Genomic DNA, 17,822 nt, shown 5'->3' with positions numbered 1-17,822 from the left:
TTGCACACGCAGTGGGCAGCTGGACCCTGGGGTCTGGAGTGTCCCCCAGCCCCCCTGGGGCACTGCGCGAGTGCCTTTTCAAGGCGGGATTCCCTCTCACAGGCCTGCACTCAGGAGTCCTCAGCGAGCTCTGAGTGCTCCCCTGGGGTCTGCAGCAGTTGTGGGGAGGAGGCAAGGAACAGGAATCCTGATGTCCAGAGGCTGAACGCGACCCCCGTCGCAGCCCCGCCCCCGGTCTGACTGCCACCTGCAAGGCAGGACCTGGAGACCCCCCCATGGAAAGCAAGGCTAAAGGGTGGGCTCCGGAGAAGGAGAGGCACCCTTGGCCTGATTCTGGGGCTGGGGGAGTCCGCAGGGGTCTCGTGCAGGCGGCTTCACGCAGCAAAAGAGCAAACGGGGGCACCGGGTGCCCCGACCCACTGTGACGAGGCTGCTTGGCGTCCGCGGAGGACGGCGCCCTGGGTGAGCGGGCGGAAGCGGGCAAAACCGCGACGGCGGCAGGGCTTCTCCGCCGGTCTCTACCCTTCGCGCCCTGGGCGGCTGGTCGCTGCCCCGCTGGACGGGGAGGGGCCGGGCAGACTGGACGAGCCCACTCCCTATCCCCGCCCCGGCAGCAAAGCCCTTGCACCACCGCGCCTCGGGGGTGGAGTGGTGTACGCGCCGCCAGGAGGGTCCCGGGTCCGGATCCAAGCGCGGCCCTGCGGTGCGGATCCTGGGCGGCCCTGGGTTTCGGGTTTCGGGTCGGTTTGAGCACAAGCCCGTGGGCGGGTCCAGGGGCGGGACGGAGGTCGAATCCCGGGTCCCACTCCAGCGCGGGCCCCTTTGGGCCCGTCCGAGCGCGGCGCGCTCCGGGCAAGCATGGCGAGGCGCTGCTGGCGGCGGCGCGCGCTGGCGGCCGCGTGTCTGGGCGCCGCGCTCCTGCTCCTGTGCTCCACGCCCCGCGCCCTGCGCTCGGGTGAGTGCCTGCCGAGGGATCCCCGAGCGGGTGGGGGCACCTGCGGTCTCCTCCCGGGGTAGGGCACGGTGGGTGGCGCGGGGTGCGGGAGCCTCTCAGAAAGATTCAAAGCTGCGCCTGCGTCCCGGGTCCCCGCAAGGGCTCGCGATGCGGCCTCCCAAGGCCGGGAGGGGGACGGTCCGGGCCTCCCAGACTCTGCCCAGGGACCAGGTGAGCGGTGGGCAGAGGAGGGCATCACGCCACCTGGGTCTTTTGCCTCCTTTGCCTCGCCCTGCTTCGCGCCTGGAAGCCCTCCCGTCCAGCGTCCACAGCCCGGGGTGGGCGGCGGCCTGACACTCCGGTCAGGGTGGGTCCCTCCGGGAACCGCACTTTGCACCAGGAAGGACTCGGTCGGAGCACTCTCCTCAGGGTCGGGTGTGGGAAACTGGCAGCCCATCGCACCAGCCTGATGGAGTGCCCGCTCTGGCATGTGCTGCGACTTGACTCACTCCAGAGGCTGAGGAGCCGTGGGCCGCTGACCTGCTGGCTGCACAGGCCCGGGAGGTCTGGAGGTGCCCAGGCAGAGGCCTGTCCTGACCTTGCCTTTTCCGGGTGTGTGTGTGTAACAGTGTGTGTTCATGGTTGCATGTGTGCACGTGTGTGTGTGTGCATATGAGGAGCGGTGGAGGCCAGGAAAGAAGGTAGGTTGAGGTCCACTCATGAGTGGCCTTGAGTGGCAGGCTGGAACTGGGGTGCTCTCCACATGGCCAGGAAGCGCTATTGGTCTTTAATACTCCCAGCTCACTGGAAAAGACCCTGATGCTAGGAAAGATTGAAGGTGGGAGAAGAAGGGGATGACAGAGGATGAGATGGTTGGATGGTATCACGGACTCAACAGACAGAATTTTGAGCGGACTCTGGGAGATGGTGAAGGACAGGGAAACCTGGCGTGCTGCAGTCCATGGGGTCGCAAAGGGTCGGACACGACTGAGCGACTGAACGGCAACCCAGATGCCAGGCGAGGTCCAGAGGTTACAGGAAAACAAGACGGTCCCCTCCTCACTGAGCTTACTTCCCCTGGGGCAGCCAGACACCCGCCACACGAATCGAATGTCTCAGCAGTAGCGAGTGCCATGAATAAACTAACAGCAGTCTGGCCACTGGAGAGGCCCCCCTTCTGGAGGGATGTCTGAGTTGAGATCCGAACAAGAAGTCTTGACCCGAAAGAGGAGAGGTTTCTGGAGAAGCAGCCCAGGCAGAGGGCACCTCTGGTGTTCACAGAGCAGCAGGATGGCAGCGAGGCTGGCGCTGAGCGAGGGAGCGGGGGGCCTGGGCAGGCCCTGGAGGGAACTGGGACTTGCCGTCGGCCAGCGGGAGGCCGTGGTGTGGGTTCTGCCAGCACACGGTGCCCAAGGCGGGAGTGAAGCCTGTGACTGTCCCGGGCAGAGCCATCCACCTAATCAGGGGTCCGTGCCAGGGGCCGCGGAGCTCAGGGTGGAGAGGTCACAACTCTTCCAAAAGAAAAAGGCAGGATCATTTTTCCTTCTGAAGGGTTTGACCCCTGGAGGGCCTGCAGGTCAGCGGGGTGTGTGTGTGTGGGGGGGGCTGACCCGGCCGGGCCGTGCTGCTCTGGCCAGTCTGCTCTTGCGACACTGGCCTGGCTAGAACTTATTAACCAGAAAACTGTGTGGTAACCTCTGCTCCCTGGGCTGGGGGTCGCCCAGCACAGCGTCCCCCCAGGGCCAGCCCCAAGGAGCCAGTGAGGCTGCACCAGGCCTGTCCTTAGGGTGGGCTTGTTTTTGGTTTCCCCATGTGGCATGGTGCCCCCTGGCCCGTGGTGCTGTGAGGGCCAGCGGGGTGGTGTGCGGGCACAGTGGACTCCAGGAGGCCTCGGCAGTTAAGGACGCACTCTCACCAGGGCCTGGCGTCAAGCCTTCTCCTGGCCCCTTGCTGTGTGGCCTCAGCATGTTTCTTTGCCTCTTTGAGCCTCAGTTTTCCCATCTGTCAAGTGGGATAACAGTAGTTCCGACCCCTGGGGGCATGGTGTCAGTGAGCCTGCTCCCCGGTCTCCCGGCCACTCCTGTGCTGCCCAGGACATGCCAGTCCACGTGCAGTGGGCCTGGGAGGCCAGGGCTGGCCCAATGGGCACCTCCAGGTTGAGGGAAGCTCCCTCCCTTAGCCTGCTGCCCCTTCACACCCAGCTGGTGTGCTCTGAGCGACTCCAGACTGCTTTCCCTGGTGTCATCTCCCCTTCTCCCAGCTTCCGTCCCTGCCCTCGGGGTAGCCCTCTGTCTCTGGCGCCACGGGGTCCCTCCCCTGCCCCCCTTCACTCTCTCCCTCTCTCTAACCTCCGGCTATTTTTGTTTCCTTTGTCACAGCAGAACCCACTTGTGGTTTTGCCCTAGTGGCTGCCCTGGGCTGCTCCCTGGCCCTCTGCTGGGAGGCCTGGGACCTGGAGGCTTGGGGAGGGATTGAGGGGCTGAGGACACAGGCGGGGGACTGGGGCGAGGGGGTAGGAGGCTCCAGGAAGCCCCTGGGGCCCTTTAGGGACCACCCTACCCTCAGAGCCCCGGCCTCCAGCTGTGGGCTGGACCCAGGGACCTTTTACCCTCCTCCACGCCACCAGGCCTGCCTGCCCGCAGACCAGGGTTCCGCTGGTGCGCTGATGGGTGGAGCCGGGCGGTGGCAGGGGGGGGGGGGGCGGGGGGGGCCAGCCCGGTAATCACTGCCCCTGGCGATTCTGGGGCCTCTCCTCTTCCACCACTGGCTCCTTGGGGCTAGTGTGGGACCCACTTTCCCTGGGGCTTCGGACTGGCTGGGACAGGAGAGGCTCCACCCAAGGGCTGGTGTTTCCAATAGGCTGGGTGCTTCTGAGTCATGGGCCTGGGGTAGAGGCTGCATGGTTTGCTGCTCTGCCTGCACCCCCGGGGGCACCAGCCTTTCCCCGTCCCCGCTCAGGGCCTCCACTCCCACCGGAAAGAGATGAGGCAGAGCCCTCCTCCCAGGGCTGTGGGAGGCGCTGGGCTAGGCTGGGGCCAGCAGGTCCTGGGGCCTCCCCGCCAGCCGGCAGCCAGAGGAGGGCGGCTCGTCTTGCGGATCACTGATGACCCCGAGGACACAGGCAGGCCCTGTGGGCCTCACCCCTCCTAAAGCTTTGGTCACAGCTGAGCCCGGCCCTTGTTCTGGGGACACTGGCTTGGGCAGGGGCCCTTGGGCTGCCAGAGGTGCGGCGGGGAGCCAGGTGCACACGGAGGATTCTGTAGGCCCAGCAAGGCCGGTCTGCCTGTCACTGACTTGTTCCTTGAACCAAGTCCACCAGGCAGTGCTCAACGGTGCTCAAGGGGGCTCCCAGGCCTCAGCAGCCTGGACTGCCGGCAGGCAGACCACGGGCCCCACCCAGGGGGCCAGAACCTCTGGACATGAGCCAGGCCGCACGCGTTTCAGCAGGCCCTGTGCGCGCTCAAGTTTGGGAACGACTGCCTGTGGTCAGCTTGCCAACACAGCAGTTCACCAAACTGTTCAAGTTTGCTTGTTTGCCAAAGATTTGTCTTAAGGAAAACTCTTGAATCCTGGCAGCATTTTAAGACTCCTCATTTTGTTGAAAGCCAAGGATCATTGAAAACTTCCTTTTTCTTATGAATTTATTATTTTCTAATGTGATCCTGAATTATTAAAGATATTCTTGTGAATATTCCATATTCTTATGAATTCAATACATTCTTGACAGCCATTGAATACATTTAAATTTGCAAACCTCAGTCACATAAAATGTTCTTAGCTATATTATTTTTACGAAAGTGTAACTGTTAGTTGCTCAGTTGTGTCCGACTCTTTGTGACCCCATGGATGTAGCCCTCCAAGCTCCTCTGTCCATGGGATTCTCCAGGCAAGAATACTGGAGTGGGCCGCCATTTGTTGTCCAGGGGATCGTCCCGATCTGACGATCAAACCCAGATCTCGTCAGCTGTAGATTCTGTACCGTCTGAGCTGCCGGGGAAGCCCGATTCCTAAAGGCCCAGTACTAACACCACCTCTTTCACGTCCCGTGTTGTGTAATTTGAGTCTCCATTCTTCTTTTCTTGGTCAGTCTAACCAAAGACTTGACAATTCAGGTGATATTTTTAAAGGCATTAAAACTTATTAGATTTTATTGGTAAGTATAATCATATCTAAGACAAATATGAGACTGGCGGTCTGGGGAAGACTGAGGAGCATAGCCATGAGGCAGAGGGCGTCCCTACCCTGGACGCTGCCAGTGAGACCTGAATGTACTGGGAGGCAGGACACGCCGCGCAGGAGAGGGAGCAGCCCCTGTGGGCGTCCCCAGCGGCCACTGACCTGGTCACCTGTGCTGCCACCAGAGAGCCGGCAGCTTGGCAGGGCGACCCCCACTGCCACCAGCCCCCGCTGCTGCTGATCCCCACGGCCACCAGCCCCCACTGCCGCCGACCCCTGCTGCTGCCTGCCCCTGGGCCAGGAGAGGCTGGCCCAGCCTCCCCACTGGGCCCTCAATCTCAGGCTGCATGGACGTGGCTGGCAGAGGCGTGGTGTGAGATGGAGGCAGGTGGGGCTGGGTGGTCAGGGCCTTCCTAGAGGGTGGTGGTTTCCACTTTTCCCCTTGTTTGCTCCCACCCAAGCCCCCTGCAACTCTGGAGGGCAAGCTCCCTGCCCTGGTGACAGGGAGCTGGTGTGTCAGTGGCCCCCAAGGCAGGCGGGACATGGGGGTACCAAGTCCCAGGAGTGGATGCAGTCGGCCAAGCCCCTAGGGCCACGGCCAGTCTGCCTGGTGCCTGGCAAACGCCTCTCCCTTGTCCCCAGCGTTCGAGAGCAGCACCGTGGGCACCAGCTGGTTTGGCGGGAAGAGGAGGAGCCCCTTGCAGATGCTCTACGACCTGGACCAGGTAGGCGGACCCCCTCCCCCCGCTGCCTCCAGCCACAGTGGCCAGAGCCCGTGTGGACCTGCTGTCCGGGGCTGCGGCTGCCTCAGGCTCTGGGGCCGGGGAGTGAAGCCTGGGTTGTGACGGGGCACATGCTGGGGGCAGGTGGGGAGACCTGGGGGCGTCCAGCCGCCCATCTGCAAGCCCAGCCCTCCAGGTGTGGACTGTGCCCGGCTCTGTGCTGCAGCGTTCCGTGTGGGGGACGTAATGAGCAGCAGGCTGTGTGCCACCCACAGCAGGAGGGACGAAAAGGGAAGCCCCAGGCTCAGTGCTGCTGGGACAGGGAGGCTGGCCAGGCATGCCGCCCTCCACCCCTGAGCCCGGGGGCCACACGCTGTTCCCAGTGTGTGCCGATTGAGCGCACAGGTCCAGCTCACACACGCCCCTGAAGGTGCCCTCAGCACTACTGAGTACCTGCCAGGTACAGGCCCCGCTCCATCAGCGGCAGGAGCGTCACCTGGATCTCTGCCCTTGGGTGCTGATGGGAGGGGCCCGGTGTAGGTGACGACCACCCCCTGGGGGGAGGGGGCGGCAGTGAGGACCCCGCCCCCGGCCGGCGCAGGCTCACTGGCTCCACCCCGGCGCCCTCTGCGGTCCTGTCCCCGCAGGGCCCGCGCTCCGCCCTGGCCGAGGTGCACCGGCGACGGCGAGAGCTGCTGCACCGCGCCTGCAGCCGCCACACGCAGCAGCAGCGCCTGCTGCGGCCCGAGGACCTGCGGCACGTGCTGGTGGACGACGCGCGCGGCCTGCTCTACTGCTACGTGCCCAAGGCGGCCTGCACCAACTGGAAGCGCGTGCTGCTGGCGCTGAGCGGCCGCGGCCCCGGCGACCCGCGGGCCATCCCCGCGCCCGAGGCGCACGCGCCCGGCCGCCTGCCCTCGCTGGCCGACTTCAGCCCGGCCGAGGTCAACCGGCGTCTGCGCGCCTACCTGGCCTTCCTCTTCGTGCGCGAGCCCTTCGAGCGCCTGGCCTCGGCCTACCGCAACAAGCTGCAGCGGCCCTGGGGCGCCGCCTTCCAGCGCCGCTTCGGCGCCAACATCGTGCGGCGCCTGCGGCCGCGCCCGAGCCCAGACGCACTGGCCCGCGGCCACGACGTGCGCTTCGCCGAGTTCCTGGCCTACCTGCTGGACCCGCGCACGCGCCGCGACGGGCCCCTGAACGAGCACTGGGAGCGCGCCCACGCGCTCTGCCACCCGTGCCGCCTGCGCTACGACGTGGTGGGCAAGTTCGAGACGCTGGCCGAGGACGCGGCCTTCGTGCTGGGCCTCGCGGGCGTGCCCGGCCTGCGCTTCCCGGAGCCACCGCCAGGGGCCCGGGCCGCCGCGCGCGACCGGGCCGAGCGCCTCTTCCGCGACATCAGCCCCTTCTACCAGCGGCGCCTCTTCGGCCTCTACAAGATGGACTTCCTGCTCTTCAACTACTCAGCCCCCTCCTACCTGCGGCTGCGCTAGTCTGCGGCCTGGGGTGCACGCCGAGACGGCCCTGTGCTCGCGGTCCTGGGCGGACCGCGTCCTGGCGCAGCTTGCCTCGCCTCCAGGGGCTGGACCCCTGAGTGCCTGACACCGGCCTCCTAGAGGCACCCTGGCTGGCCAGTGCGTCCCCAGGACCCTGGAGGACGGAATCACAGGGTTTGGGCTGCGAGCGTCTGTGTTCTGTGATCCGTCCTGAACCTAACCATGGCACAAGCCTAGAATGCTGGCTCTGTGCTGGCCTCTGACCCCCAGGGCCCTCCCCATTTCACCTGCCCTGGCCACTGCGGCCCAGCCAAGGAGAGACGACCCCGACCCCGCCCAGACCCAGGGCCAGACCGGCCTTGTCTCTGCCTCAGCAGGCGGTGACCTGCCACCTGGGCTCTCTGAGGACCCCGCCACACGGTGTGCCCTGGGGTGCTGGGGGCCCTGTTCTGGCTCCTTCTTGGCCTCAGTCCAGCCAGATGCTCTGTGGTCCACCGTCAACAGAGCCCAGTAGGCAACATAGGAGCAGATTAGACAAAACCATGGTGCGCTGGGGAGCCCAGCTGTTTGAAATAAATGCATTTTGTTACTTTGTGAAACACGGCTTTGTGTCTCCTTTTTTCCATCTGTTCTGGGGTCTGAGGTAGTCTGGTCTTGAGCCTAGATCACCTTCCCAGCAGGGCGCAGGTGTCAGAGGCTGTGTGGGGACCGGGGGTAGGAGTGCAGACACCCTGAGGGGGTTGCCACGTTCTGGCTAGAGGGGGGCAGTGATACCCGGGGAAAACCTATCCTTTCACTCTGCCTGGGCCAAGCGCTAAAGCCACGTCAGCTCAGCCAAGCCCTGTGCCTGGGGTCGCCGCTGCCCTGGTGTGCATGCTTTTCTACCCAAGTTGTGACAGGCATGTACACGTGCAGCACACAGTCATGCACCCCTATGCACGCACACACACAGCACTTCCTAATACACACACGTGGCACCAGCATTTCAGACTCTGCTGTGCTTTAAGAACTGCCTGAGCACCCTTCCTAGACTGTCCCGATTGGGGTGGAAAGACCGCCTCTTCCTGCTTCTCCTCCGAGGTGCAGCCGCGGCAAAAAGGCGCCCACTCACAACACTAGGTGGTTTCCCTTCCCATGCTCTCCCCGAAGCGTATCCCCGATGCCTGAGTGCATCTGGGGGTGAACGCGAGCAAAAGACGCTCACAATCTGCAGGGCTGACCATCACCGCACTTTATGGGTGAGAACGTGGGGCCAGTGTGCAGACGGCCGTCCGGGGCTGTGAACCTGCGGCGTGTATCTGCGGGCGACCTCTCCAGGGCTCCTCGCCTCCCCATAGTTCACCTCTGCCCGGAGGGAGCTCCCGGTGGCCAGTCACGAGTGCCTGGGGGCCGAGTGGCCCAGAGACTGGTGGTGCAGAGTGGGGCTCCAGGGGACGGGTGGGGGGGCTGCAGGCCTGGGGAAGCGGTGGGTCAGCAGCGCCAGCTCCCAGAGGTTTCTTGGCGGCGATGGCGGCGGCTGGAGGCAGGATGGAGTCGGGAAATCCGGGGCCCCCAGCCTGGAGAAGCCACACAGAGCCCCACGCTGACCCCGGGGAGCTGGCCCGGCCCCAGACCAGAGGAGCTGGCTGGGGCTGCAACCACCGCTCTGCTCCCGGGACAGACGCTCCCCTGGCCGCCCCCTTCCCGGACGCCCAGCAGCGGACACCGTCCCATCCTCTGCCCAGCCCAGACACGGGCCTGCCAGCCTGGGGCAAGCCACCGTGGGTGCCACCAGCATGGTGGCCACTGCCCCCCAAGACCACCCTCCCCCTTCCAGCTCCCCCATCTCAAGGGCTCCATTACCCTCAGATAAACTCGGCCTTTAGCTCCTGGGTGATCTGCCCACTGCCAGGACTCAGGGTGCAAGGCAGGGCGGTCCTGGGAGCAGGCCTCAACCCTCGCCCCCTGCCCCCGGCACAAGGACCCGATCACATGGCCTGAAGGCTCTCAGAGGGCCTGACATGACGGACCCTTCCACAGGAGAAGCTGCGGCCCAGCCCGTCAGCCCAGAGGAGTAGAGGTTCAGAGGCCCGGGAACACAGTGGAGAACACACAGCCTCAGCCCCGAGGCCCCATGGCCACTCACATTGGTGCAGGTAGTGGGCCAAGTGGGGCCCTTCAGAGAGACAGTCCGGGTCAGAGCGAGCATCTGTGCATCTTTGCGTTTGTGTGTGGGGTCTGGGTGTGTCCTCTCGTGTGCAGGGTGTGTGGGAGTGAATGCGAGTCTCCCTGGGGCTCGATGTCCTTGGCCCAGACATGCTCTGTCCACCTGGGGGCCTGGGGCTGAGACTCACCCTCGGACGGGGATGGACCTCGTGGGCAGCAGCGTCTTCTGCAGGGGCAGCTGCTCCCGCAGCAAGCTGCTCATCTTTATGAGCTCCCAGGGCTGCAGGGGCTCCGAGCTGGTCTCCATCAGCCAGGAGAACCTGCAGGTGATGGTGGCCTTGGGGACTGTGGCCCAGCTGCATGAAGGGGCTCTCAACCCTGGAGAACCGTGCTGGGAGGCAGGTGTCGCTGGGACGCTTTACGGATGGGAGACTGAGGTACAGGGAGGCCAAGTGACTTGCCCTGAGGCCACAGCTCGGAAGCAGCGGGGTTGAGATCCGGCGGGCGACTGACGTGCAGCCTGTGGGCCAGCCCCGCCCCAGCCCCCTCTTGCTTCAGTAAGGGCCACGCGGCCATGCGAGTACCACACTGGGCCCTGGTGATGGACCGGGGCTGTGCACCGAGGGCAGGTGCCCCTGCCGCAGGCAGCTGTGAGGAGGCCGTGGCCCGCAAGGTTGGGTGCGGGGCCGCCCTCGGCCCTCCCAGGGCCCTCAGCCCAGAGAAGCAGCCGCCCCGCCTGCGGACTCCTGCCCCGCCCCCACACTGGAGCCCATCACACCCCCGCAGGGGCAGGAAGCAGCCAGCCACCCAGCTCAGAGGCAAAGGGGTGGCGTGGAGCCCGCCATCGGGGGGACACGGAGCAGCTCAGGGGACAGAGACCCCACCCGCTCTTGCCGTGTTTCCCAGAGGGTGCTCCTGGGGTGGGGGCCTGCGGAAGGGGGGCCCTGCCTGGCTTGGGCTCGCGGTCTGCTACCTGAATGGAAACTTCCTGGCAAACTTCTCCTGCGTCCTGGCCTTACTCTTCTTTCCCTGGCGGGACTTCTTAGGGGCCTTTGGGTCCATCACAGAACGGGGCTACGCTGGGGCAGAGGCCAGAGGAGCCAGTCAGGACTCGAATGGCAAGGCTTCCCCGACAGCGCTTGGAGACGGGGTGCCTGGGAGGGCTGTGAGCCCCCCATTGCTCAGCACGCTGCCTCACAAGGCCTGCTCTGGTGTGTCAGTGTGTGTACACGTGTGTGTGCACGTGTGTATACACGTGTGTGTACACGTGTGTGTGTACACGTGTGTGTACACGTACGCGCACGCAGCTCTACACCAAGCGCGGCTCTGAGTCGCCCGCACAGTCAGAGGGGCCCTCGGCTGACTGGCCCTGCAGGTCCCAGGTGCTGCCCCGGCCCCGCAGCCGCATCCACCCCACTGCAGCCCACCCGGGGCCACCTCGGCTCTCTCCGGGCCATGTGGGGCTGCGGCCGCCTGGGGCAGCACAGGCAGAAAGGCGTGGCTGGCACCCTCAGGAGACGGGCTGCCCCGAGCCATCTCCGGGCTGGGTTTGCAGGGGCTCCTGCCCGGGGCTGGGCTAGACTGACCGTCTCCCCCTGGGCCCTGGGAGCCCCCAGGCTGGGTCATTATGAGTAAAGCTGCAGTGGATGTTCACGCACAGGTTTCTGCACAAAGATGTGTCCCTGTTTCTCTGTTGCACACGCTGAGAGCGCAGTTGCCGGGTTGACGGAAGCCCGTTTGTTTCAGTTTTAAGAGATCTGCCCCACCACTGGGGGCCGTTTTCCCTGCCCCACGGTCACAGGTTGTTCTCTCCCAAAGGATAAGACAAGAGGAAGGGCGACCCAAGGTGGGGCCGAGGAGGACGGGGCTTAAGGCCTGGCTGCGGGGGCTCGTGAGTCCCTGCCCCAGGGGCTCATGCAGCCACGTCACCATCCACGTGACCTTCACGGGCTGAATCCAGCTGCCCGCCAGCCCCCTCCTGCCGTGGGGGGGCCCTGGTTCCAGGCGGGGGGCCGTGCAGACACGGCCAGACTGACCGCACCAGGGGATAGGTTCCCTGGGAGCTGGTGCCCTTGAAGCGGCCTCCACTGGTGACTCAGGGATGCGGCAGCCAGGACAGCTGTGAGGCCTGCTCCCCACTGCACTGCCCCTCGAGGGCCTGGGGGGCCAGGGCACGAGCATGGCAGGCCTCTTTCCTGCCTTCTCACCCCAAGCCCCGTGGAGCCAAGGGAGCGGCTCCCAAACATGGCATCTCGTAGCAGTGGGGTCCTGTCCCCCTACCTCTGCCGTGGAAGCTGCTGAGCCACAGGCCCCGAGGGTGGAGGCCGCGAAGGCCCCCAGCACCGATCTGAGCACACATGTGCACGCACACGCGGGTACACAGCTCCCGGGGGCCCTCTGGCCTGCATCACCGCCCGTCCACCCTCTGCATGGGGCGCTGCCCCCTGCTTCTCTGAGTCTGAGTCGCAGCAGCTGTGTTCCTGTGACCACACTTTGCTGTCAGATCTCCTGAAATCCGGAGAGAAGCCTCAGAGAAACGAGCGCTTCTTTCCCGGGCGGGGGCTGGGTCCCCAGGAGCCTTGGTCCTCTGGGGACAGGGCAGCCCTCTGCACCAAGGCAGGCCTCGGGCAGGGGACCGGGCTGGTACGAGGGCAAGGTTTTCAGCTCCTTCCTGGGAGCCAGGCTGGGATGTGGGGATCGGGCAGGGGCCCAGGTCCAGGACGGGGTGGGCCCGCGGGGTGTCTGTGCCGCTCCGTGCGGATCCTGGTTTACTTCCCCACCTAACGGCAGATAGGCCACCACTGCCCTCTTCAGGTGAGGAGACTGAGGCTCTGGGGGGAACTGCCTTGCCTGCATCTCTGGCCCCCGCCCCGCAACGTGTGGGGGAAGAGGTGGCATCCAGGTCTCATGGCTCCCACAGTCCTGGAGCAGCTGGGTGACAGAGGGTACCCCAGCAGTGACCACAGAGGACACGGCCCTGCCACTGGAACCCAGTGCCTGGAGGAGGCGGACAGGGGCCCCCACACCCCAGCCGGGTCACCTGTGGACCCTCTCGGTCATGGGCCTGGGCCTGTGTACTGCGGGGAGCCCGCCTGCAAAGGCAGGGGGACCCCCGTGGGTCCAGGCTGCCGCCTCATCCCAGCGGAGATGCTGTCGGGTGTGGGTTGGAGCGCCCGGCAGTGACCTGGCCTGGGAGGATGCTGATGTGAGGGCCGGCCCCCCTGCAGCCAGAAAGGTGTGGGTGAGCAGACCCCCAGGCCCAGGTACTCACTGGCCACCCTGTGTGATGAACCTGGGGGAGGTGAACGCGGGCCATGGTCCTAGCTGCCATGTGCCACCAGGCTCTGGGCCCAGGACACAGGGCCAGGCCGGTAGCCTCACCCAGCATCAGAGCCCCCGAGGTCACAATTGGTGACTCCTGGATGGGGAGGGGCCGTGGGAGGGGCTGCGTGGAGCCGGGTTGGTGGGCACCCTGTCTCCAAGGCCCCTGCATGGAAGCGCCCACAGCCACATGCATGGGAGCAGAGCACACACGAGGCCTGGAAGCAGTGAATGACCCACCTGGGCGGAAATAAAGCTTCTTCTTTGGGATTTCCCTGGTGGTCCAATGGTTAAGGCACCACTCTCCCTATGCAGGGGGCACAGGTTCCATCCCTGGTTGGGAACTAAGAGGCCAGGTGACAAGCGATGCGGATAAATAGTAAAGAGAAGCTCCTTCCCTAGCTGATCTTGACCTGAGCCCTGGCTCCTGCCCAGGAGCGGCCTGGCTGAGCAGGGCGGGCGTAAGGGTGCAGCTCCAGGGTCTGCTGCCCCACAGAGACCCCACCAGGCTGGGAATCGACTGGGCTGCCGGCGGACGAGCAGCGGGGCACCTACCAGGCCAGGACCCCGGCTCAACGTGAGGCCCGGGGGCGGGAGGGGAGCGGACGGTGTGGACGGCAGGGCCTGCCTCCTCCCTCACGTCCTCGGCCTTGAACCGGAGGGTCTCGGAGCAGCCCCGACGTGGGGCTCTGGTCCAGGCGCTTGCTGGGGGCATGATGCAGGATGAGGCCCGAGGGGACCCCCGCGGGGACCCCTCTTCCCGGTTCACCCCCCCCCCCCCTGCCCCTCAGCCGTCCCTGCCCTGAGGCGGGTCAGCCCCTCTGGGTGGGGCTGGGGGGCATCCTGTCGCTGGGTCAGCAGTGAAGAGTCAGCCCCCGCAGTGGTGGGCTGGGGTCCAGAGGTGCACACAGGGCCAAGCCCGTTGTCCCTGAAGATGGAAACGAGCCGAGGGGCAGAGAGAGCAAGACGGGGAAGGAAGCCTGCAGACGGCGGAGCCCCAGGAGCCCCAGGCGGCCAACGGCTGTGCAGGGGCCTGAGCGTCCGGAGGTCCTGGCTGGCTGGTCCCATCCCGAGGAGCGCGGGCAGGAAAGCGTACACCAGGGAGGGCCAAGGGCCGCCTGCCCGGGGTCGCGGCTATGAGGGGCGTCGTGTGAGCCCCCCGCCCGCCTTGCTGGGGCCGGAGCTCACAACACTCCTGGAGAGCCCCGTGTGCGCCCCGTGCCTGGCAGGAGCGACTCCCAGTGGCCCTGTCACACTGGTGAGGCCATAGTGCCCAGGGGCCCGGGGCTCCAGCCCAGGCTCCGGCAGGCCTGTGGGCAGGTGGGGCTCCCTGCTCCTGGTTGCTTCTGCCCCGTCCCCTCCGCCGCAGCGTGGCGGTCTAACACCAGCTGAGGGGAGGCCTCCACCGGGAGAGCGCGGCCCGGTGAGGCCAGGGCTGGGCCGGGTGAGGCCGGCCGGGCGGGGCGGGGCTGGGCGAGGCCGGCCGGGCGGGCGGGGCGGGGCGGGGCCGGCCGGGCGGGGCGGGGCGGGGCGCCGCAGCTGCTCCAGGTGCCCAGTGAGGACAGCAGCGACAAGGTGTGCGTGGAAACACCTGGCGTCCGTGCGGAGAAGGAGGCGAGCGGGCCGGGAGCCCTGGGGTGGACCTGGCGGCCAGCAGAGCTCACTCAAGGAGAGACGTGGTCCCTGGAGGGAGGCGCTGGATAACGAGCCGGGCCTGAGGGACATTCAGGCGAAAGCCACACGCTGTGCACACCGAGCCACGAGGGACCACGGAGGGTGGACGCGGCCCTGCAGGGAGGGCACGAGTCCAGTCTCGCTCAGCCTCTCTGCCTCTCTGCGGGCCCCCGCCCCGATGTGGGCAGGTAAATAGCTGGGTCTGAGGTCCAGGTGTGTGACGCCTGGCCTCAGACGGAGGTGTGGGCGCCGACGGGACATCAGCAGGATCTGAAGACACGTGTCCGAAGCAGAGTGCGCACAGCAAAGAGGGCCTTGGGCCTCGGGTTAGGAGGCTCTGACAGTTCACGATCAACTGAACATTTATTCTAAAATGCCCACGACCAGACAGGCCCACAGACAGAGAAAACACAGCAAGAGGGGTCACCAAACCCGGCCTCGTGTGGTCTGTGAACAGACCAAAGTCTGCCTTTCCTTTCCAGTGCAGACGCCTTTTGCTTCTTTTTCTTGTCCGATTACCCTCTCCAGAACGCCAGGGCGAGTTGAATGAATAGTAGGCAAAGCAGGAATCTTTATCTTGTTCCCGATCTAAGAGGAAAAAACCTTTCGGTCTCGTCTCAATACTGAGGACAGTGTGATCTGTGGGGTTTTCACATGGGGCCTTATCATGTTGGATTTTGCCAGATGCTTTTTCTGTGCCAACTGAGATGGTCACATGGTCTCCGCCTGTCATTCTATTAATGTGGTGTGTCACATCGATTGAGTTCCTTATTGTGAAACACCCTCGCACTCTGGGAGTAAAACTCACTTCGCACGTAATCCTTTAGCAATCTGCTGGATCTGGTCGGCTGCTGCTATCCTGTCGAGGACCCTTGCACCTGTAACCATCGGGGCACCGGCCGAGGGTCTGCTGGTTGCGTCTCCATCCGGCTTTGGTAGCCTGTGATAGTGATGCATAGACTGACTTAGGAAGTGGTCTCTCGTCTTCAGTTTTTGGAAGATTTTGAGAGAAATTGCTGTTAATACTTCTTTAATGTTTCACAGAATTATACCATCTGGTCTTGGGCTTTTTGTTTTTTTAGATCAACTTTATTAAGGCATAACTGACACCAATTAAATGCAGTTTAAAAACTGTGATAAAATACATAAAAATGTAACCATCTTCACCATTTTAAAGTGTATAGTTCAGTTCCAAACCAGTCAATCCTAAAGGAAATAAACCCCGAATATGCACTGGAAGGACTGATGCTGAAGCTGAAGCTCCAGTACTTTGGGCACCTGATGCGAAGAACTGACTCACTGGAAAAGACCCTGATGCTGGGAAAGACTGAAGGCTGGAGGAGAAGGGGGCGACAGAGGATGAGATGGCTGGATGGCGTCACCGAGTCAGTGGACATGAGTGTAAGGAAACTCTGGGAGACAGTGAAGGCCAGGGAAGCCTGGTGTGCTGCAGTCCAAGAGTCAGACATGAGTCAGCCACTCAGCACCAACCCTGATGGTTGTGGGGTGGCAGCTCACTGAGCTTTGATCTCTGTTCCTCTGGTGACGTACTGGCCATTTGTGCATCTTCTGTGGATAAGTGTCTGCCAAAGTCCTTTGCCCATTTTCAGTCTGGGTGTTTGTTTCTATGTTATTGGGTTTTGAGAGTTTCTCAGTATATTCCACGTTACATTCTGGAGTATATCTCTTAGCGGATATGTGGCCTGAAAGTCTCTCCTCTCATTCTGGGACTTGTCTTTTTACTCTGTACACAGTGTTCTGGCGCCATGACCGCACAAAGTTTCAACCCCCCTGAGGTCCACTCTGTCCATTTTACCTTGTTTCCTGTGCCTTTTGTCACACAGAAGAGTTACTGCCAAATCCAGGGTCGTGACGCATTTTCCCCAGGTTTTGCTTTTATGTTTAGGCCTCTGACCCACTTTCAGCTGACGTTTGTATACGATGTTAGCAAAGATCTGACGTTACCCTTTGGCGTGGTTTCCCAGTGCCAGCGGGAGAAAGAGGACTCTTCCCCATGAAAGGGTCACAGCGCTGTTCCCACCATCCCCCCGACCTGACGGGCGAGGCCTGACTTCCCTGTTCTCTGCATGTCCCACTCTGTGCTGGGACCACACTGTTCTCACAGCTGAGGATCTGCAGTAAACCCTGAAACAGGAAGTGTGTGATCTCTAACTCTGTGTTTTTTCGAGGTTGTTCTGAACGTTCAGAATCCCCTTCGGGTTCCATGGGAATTTCAGGATAGGTTCTTTCATTTCTGCAAAAGTCATTGCTGGGTTTTTGACAGAACCTGAATGTGTAGATTGCTTCAGGCACAACTGACATTTTAACAGTATTGTTTCCTAATCCATAAACTCAGGCTGTCTTTCCACTTGTTTGTCTTTTCCTCAACAGTTTTCAGTTTTCACTGTACAACTGTTCCATCTCCCTGGTTAATTTAGTTCCTATGAATTTTCTTCTTCTGGGGGCTACTGTTAAGTGGAATTGTTTTCTTCATTTCGAGACGGATCACGGTTGGTGTACCAAACTTCCTGGAGTTGATTTCACATCCTGCAACCTGCTGAGCTCATTCACCAGGTCAAACAGCTTCTGTGTCTGGGCATGAGGGATCTTCAGTTTTTCTACATCCACAACCCCATCATCTATGAGTGCAGATGATTCTACTCCTTTTTCTTGCCTAATTGCTCTGCTTAGAACTTTTAACAAGGACTCTGAAATAGAGGAAAACAATAGAATAGGAAAAACAAGAGATCTTTTCAAGAAAATTAGAGATATCAAGGGAACATTTCATGCAAAGATGGGCTTGATAAAGGACAGAAATGCTATGGACCTAACAGAAGCAGAAGATATTAAGAAGAGGTGGCAAGAATACACAGAAGAACTGTACAAAAAAGATCTTCACAACGAAGATAATCACGATGGCGTGATCACTCACCTGGAACCAGACATCTTGGAATGTGAAGTCAAGTGGGCCTTAGAGAACATCACTACAAACAAAGCTAGTGGAGGTGATGGAATTCCAATTGAGCTATTTCAAATCCTAAAAGATGATGCTGTGAAAGTGCTGCACTCAATATGCCAGCAAATTTGGAAAACTCAGCAATGGCCACAGGACTGGAAAAGATCACTCTTCATTCCAATCCCAAAGAAAGGCAATGCCAAAGAATGCTCAAACTACCGCACAATTGCACTCATCTCACACGCTAGTAAAGTCATGCTCAAAATTCTCCAAGCTAGGCTTCAGCAATATGTGAATCGTGAACTTCCAGATGTTCAAGCAGGTTTTACAAAAGGCAGAGGCACCAGAGATCAAATTGCCAACATCCGCTGGATCATGGAGAAAGCAAGAGAGTTCCAGAA

General features: G+C 62.4%; 2 protein-coding genes across 2 annotated transcripts; one reads left to right on the top strand and one right to left on the bottom strand.

Moving 5' to 3' along the window:
- Window positions 1-728: 728 nt before the first annotated feature.
- Window positions 729-7,897, top strand: CHST13 (carbohydrate sulfotransferase 13). The gene is made up of 3 exons (XM_055413303.1): window positions 729-955; window positions 5,753-5,835; window positions 6,480-7,897. The coding sequence occupies exons 1-3, from the start codon at window positions 859-861 to the stop codon at window positions 7,320-7,322; spliced, it is 1,023 nt and encodes a 340-aa protein (XP_055269278.1). The 5' UTR covers window positions 729-858; the 3' UTR covers window positions 7,323-7,897.
- An 800-nt stretch (window positions 7,898-8,697) lies between these two features.
- Window positions 8,698-10,532, bottom strand: C24H3orf22 (chromosome 24 C3orf22 homolog). Its single transcript, XM_055413301.2, has 3 exons — window positions 10,444-10,532; window positions 9,659-9,790; window positions 8,698-8,881 (listed from the first exon to the last, which is right to left on the bottom strand). The coding sequence occupies exons 1-3, from the start codon at window positions 10,530-10,532 to the stop codon at window positions 8,698-8,700; spliced, it is 405 nt and encodes a 134-aa protein (XP_055269276.2).
- Window positions 10,533-17,822: the final 7,290 nt, after the last annotated feature.

The sequence above is a fragment of the Moschus berezovskii genome, chromosome 24 (assembly GCF_049115385.1).
Source record: "Moschus berezovskii isolate FMDL1 chromosome 24, NW_MosBer_1.0, whole genome shotgun sequence".
In the NCBI taxonomy this organism is placed as follows: domain Eukaryota; kingdom Metazoa; phylum Chordata; class Mammalia; order Artiodactyla; family Moschidae; genus Moschus; species Moschus berezovskii.
Note: the sequence above shows the minus strand (reverse complement) of the source record. Positions and strands in the feature narration are given on the sequence as shown.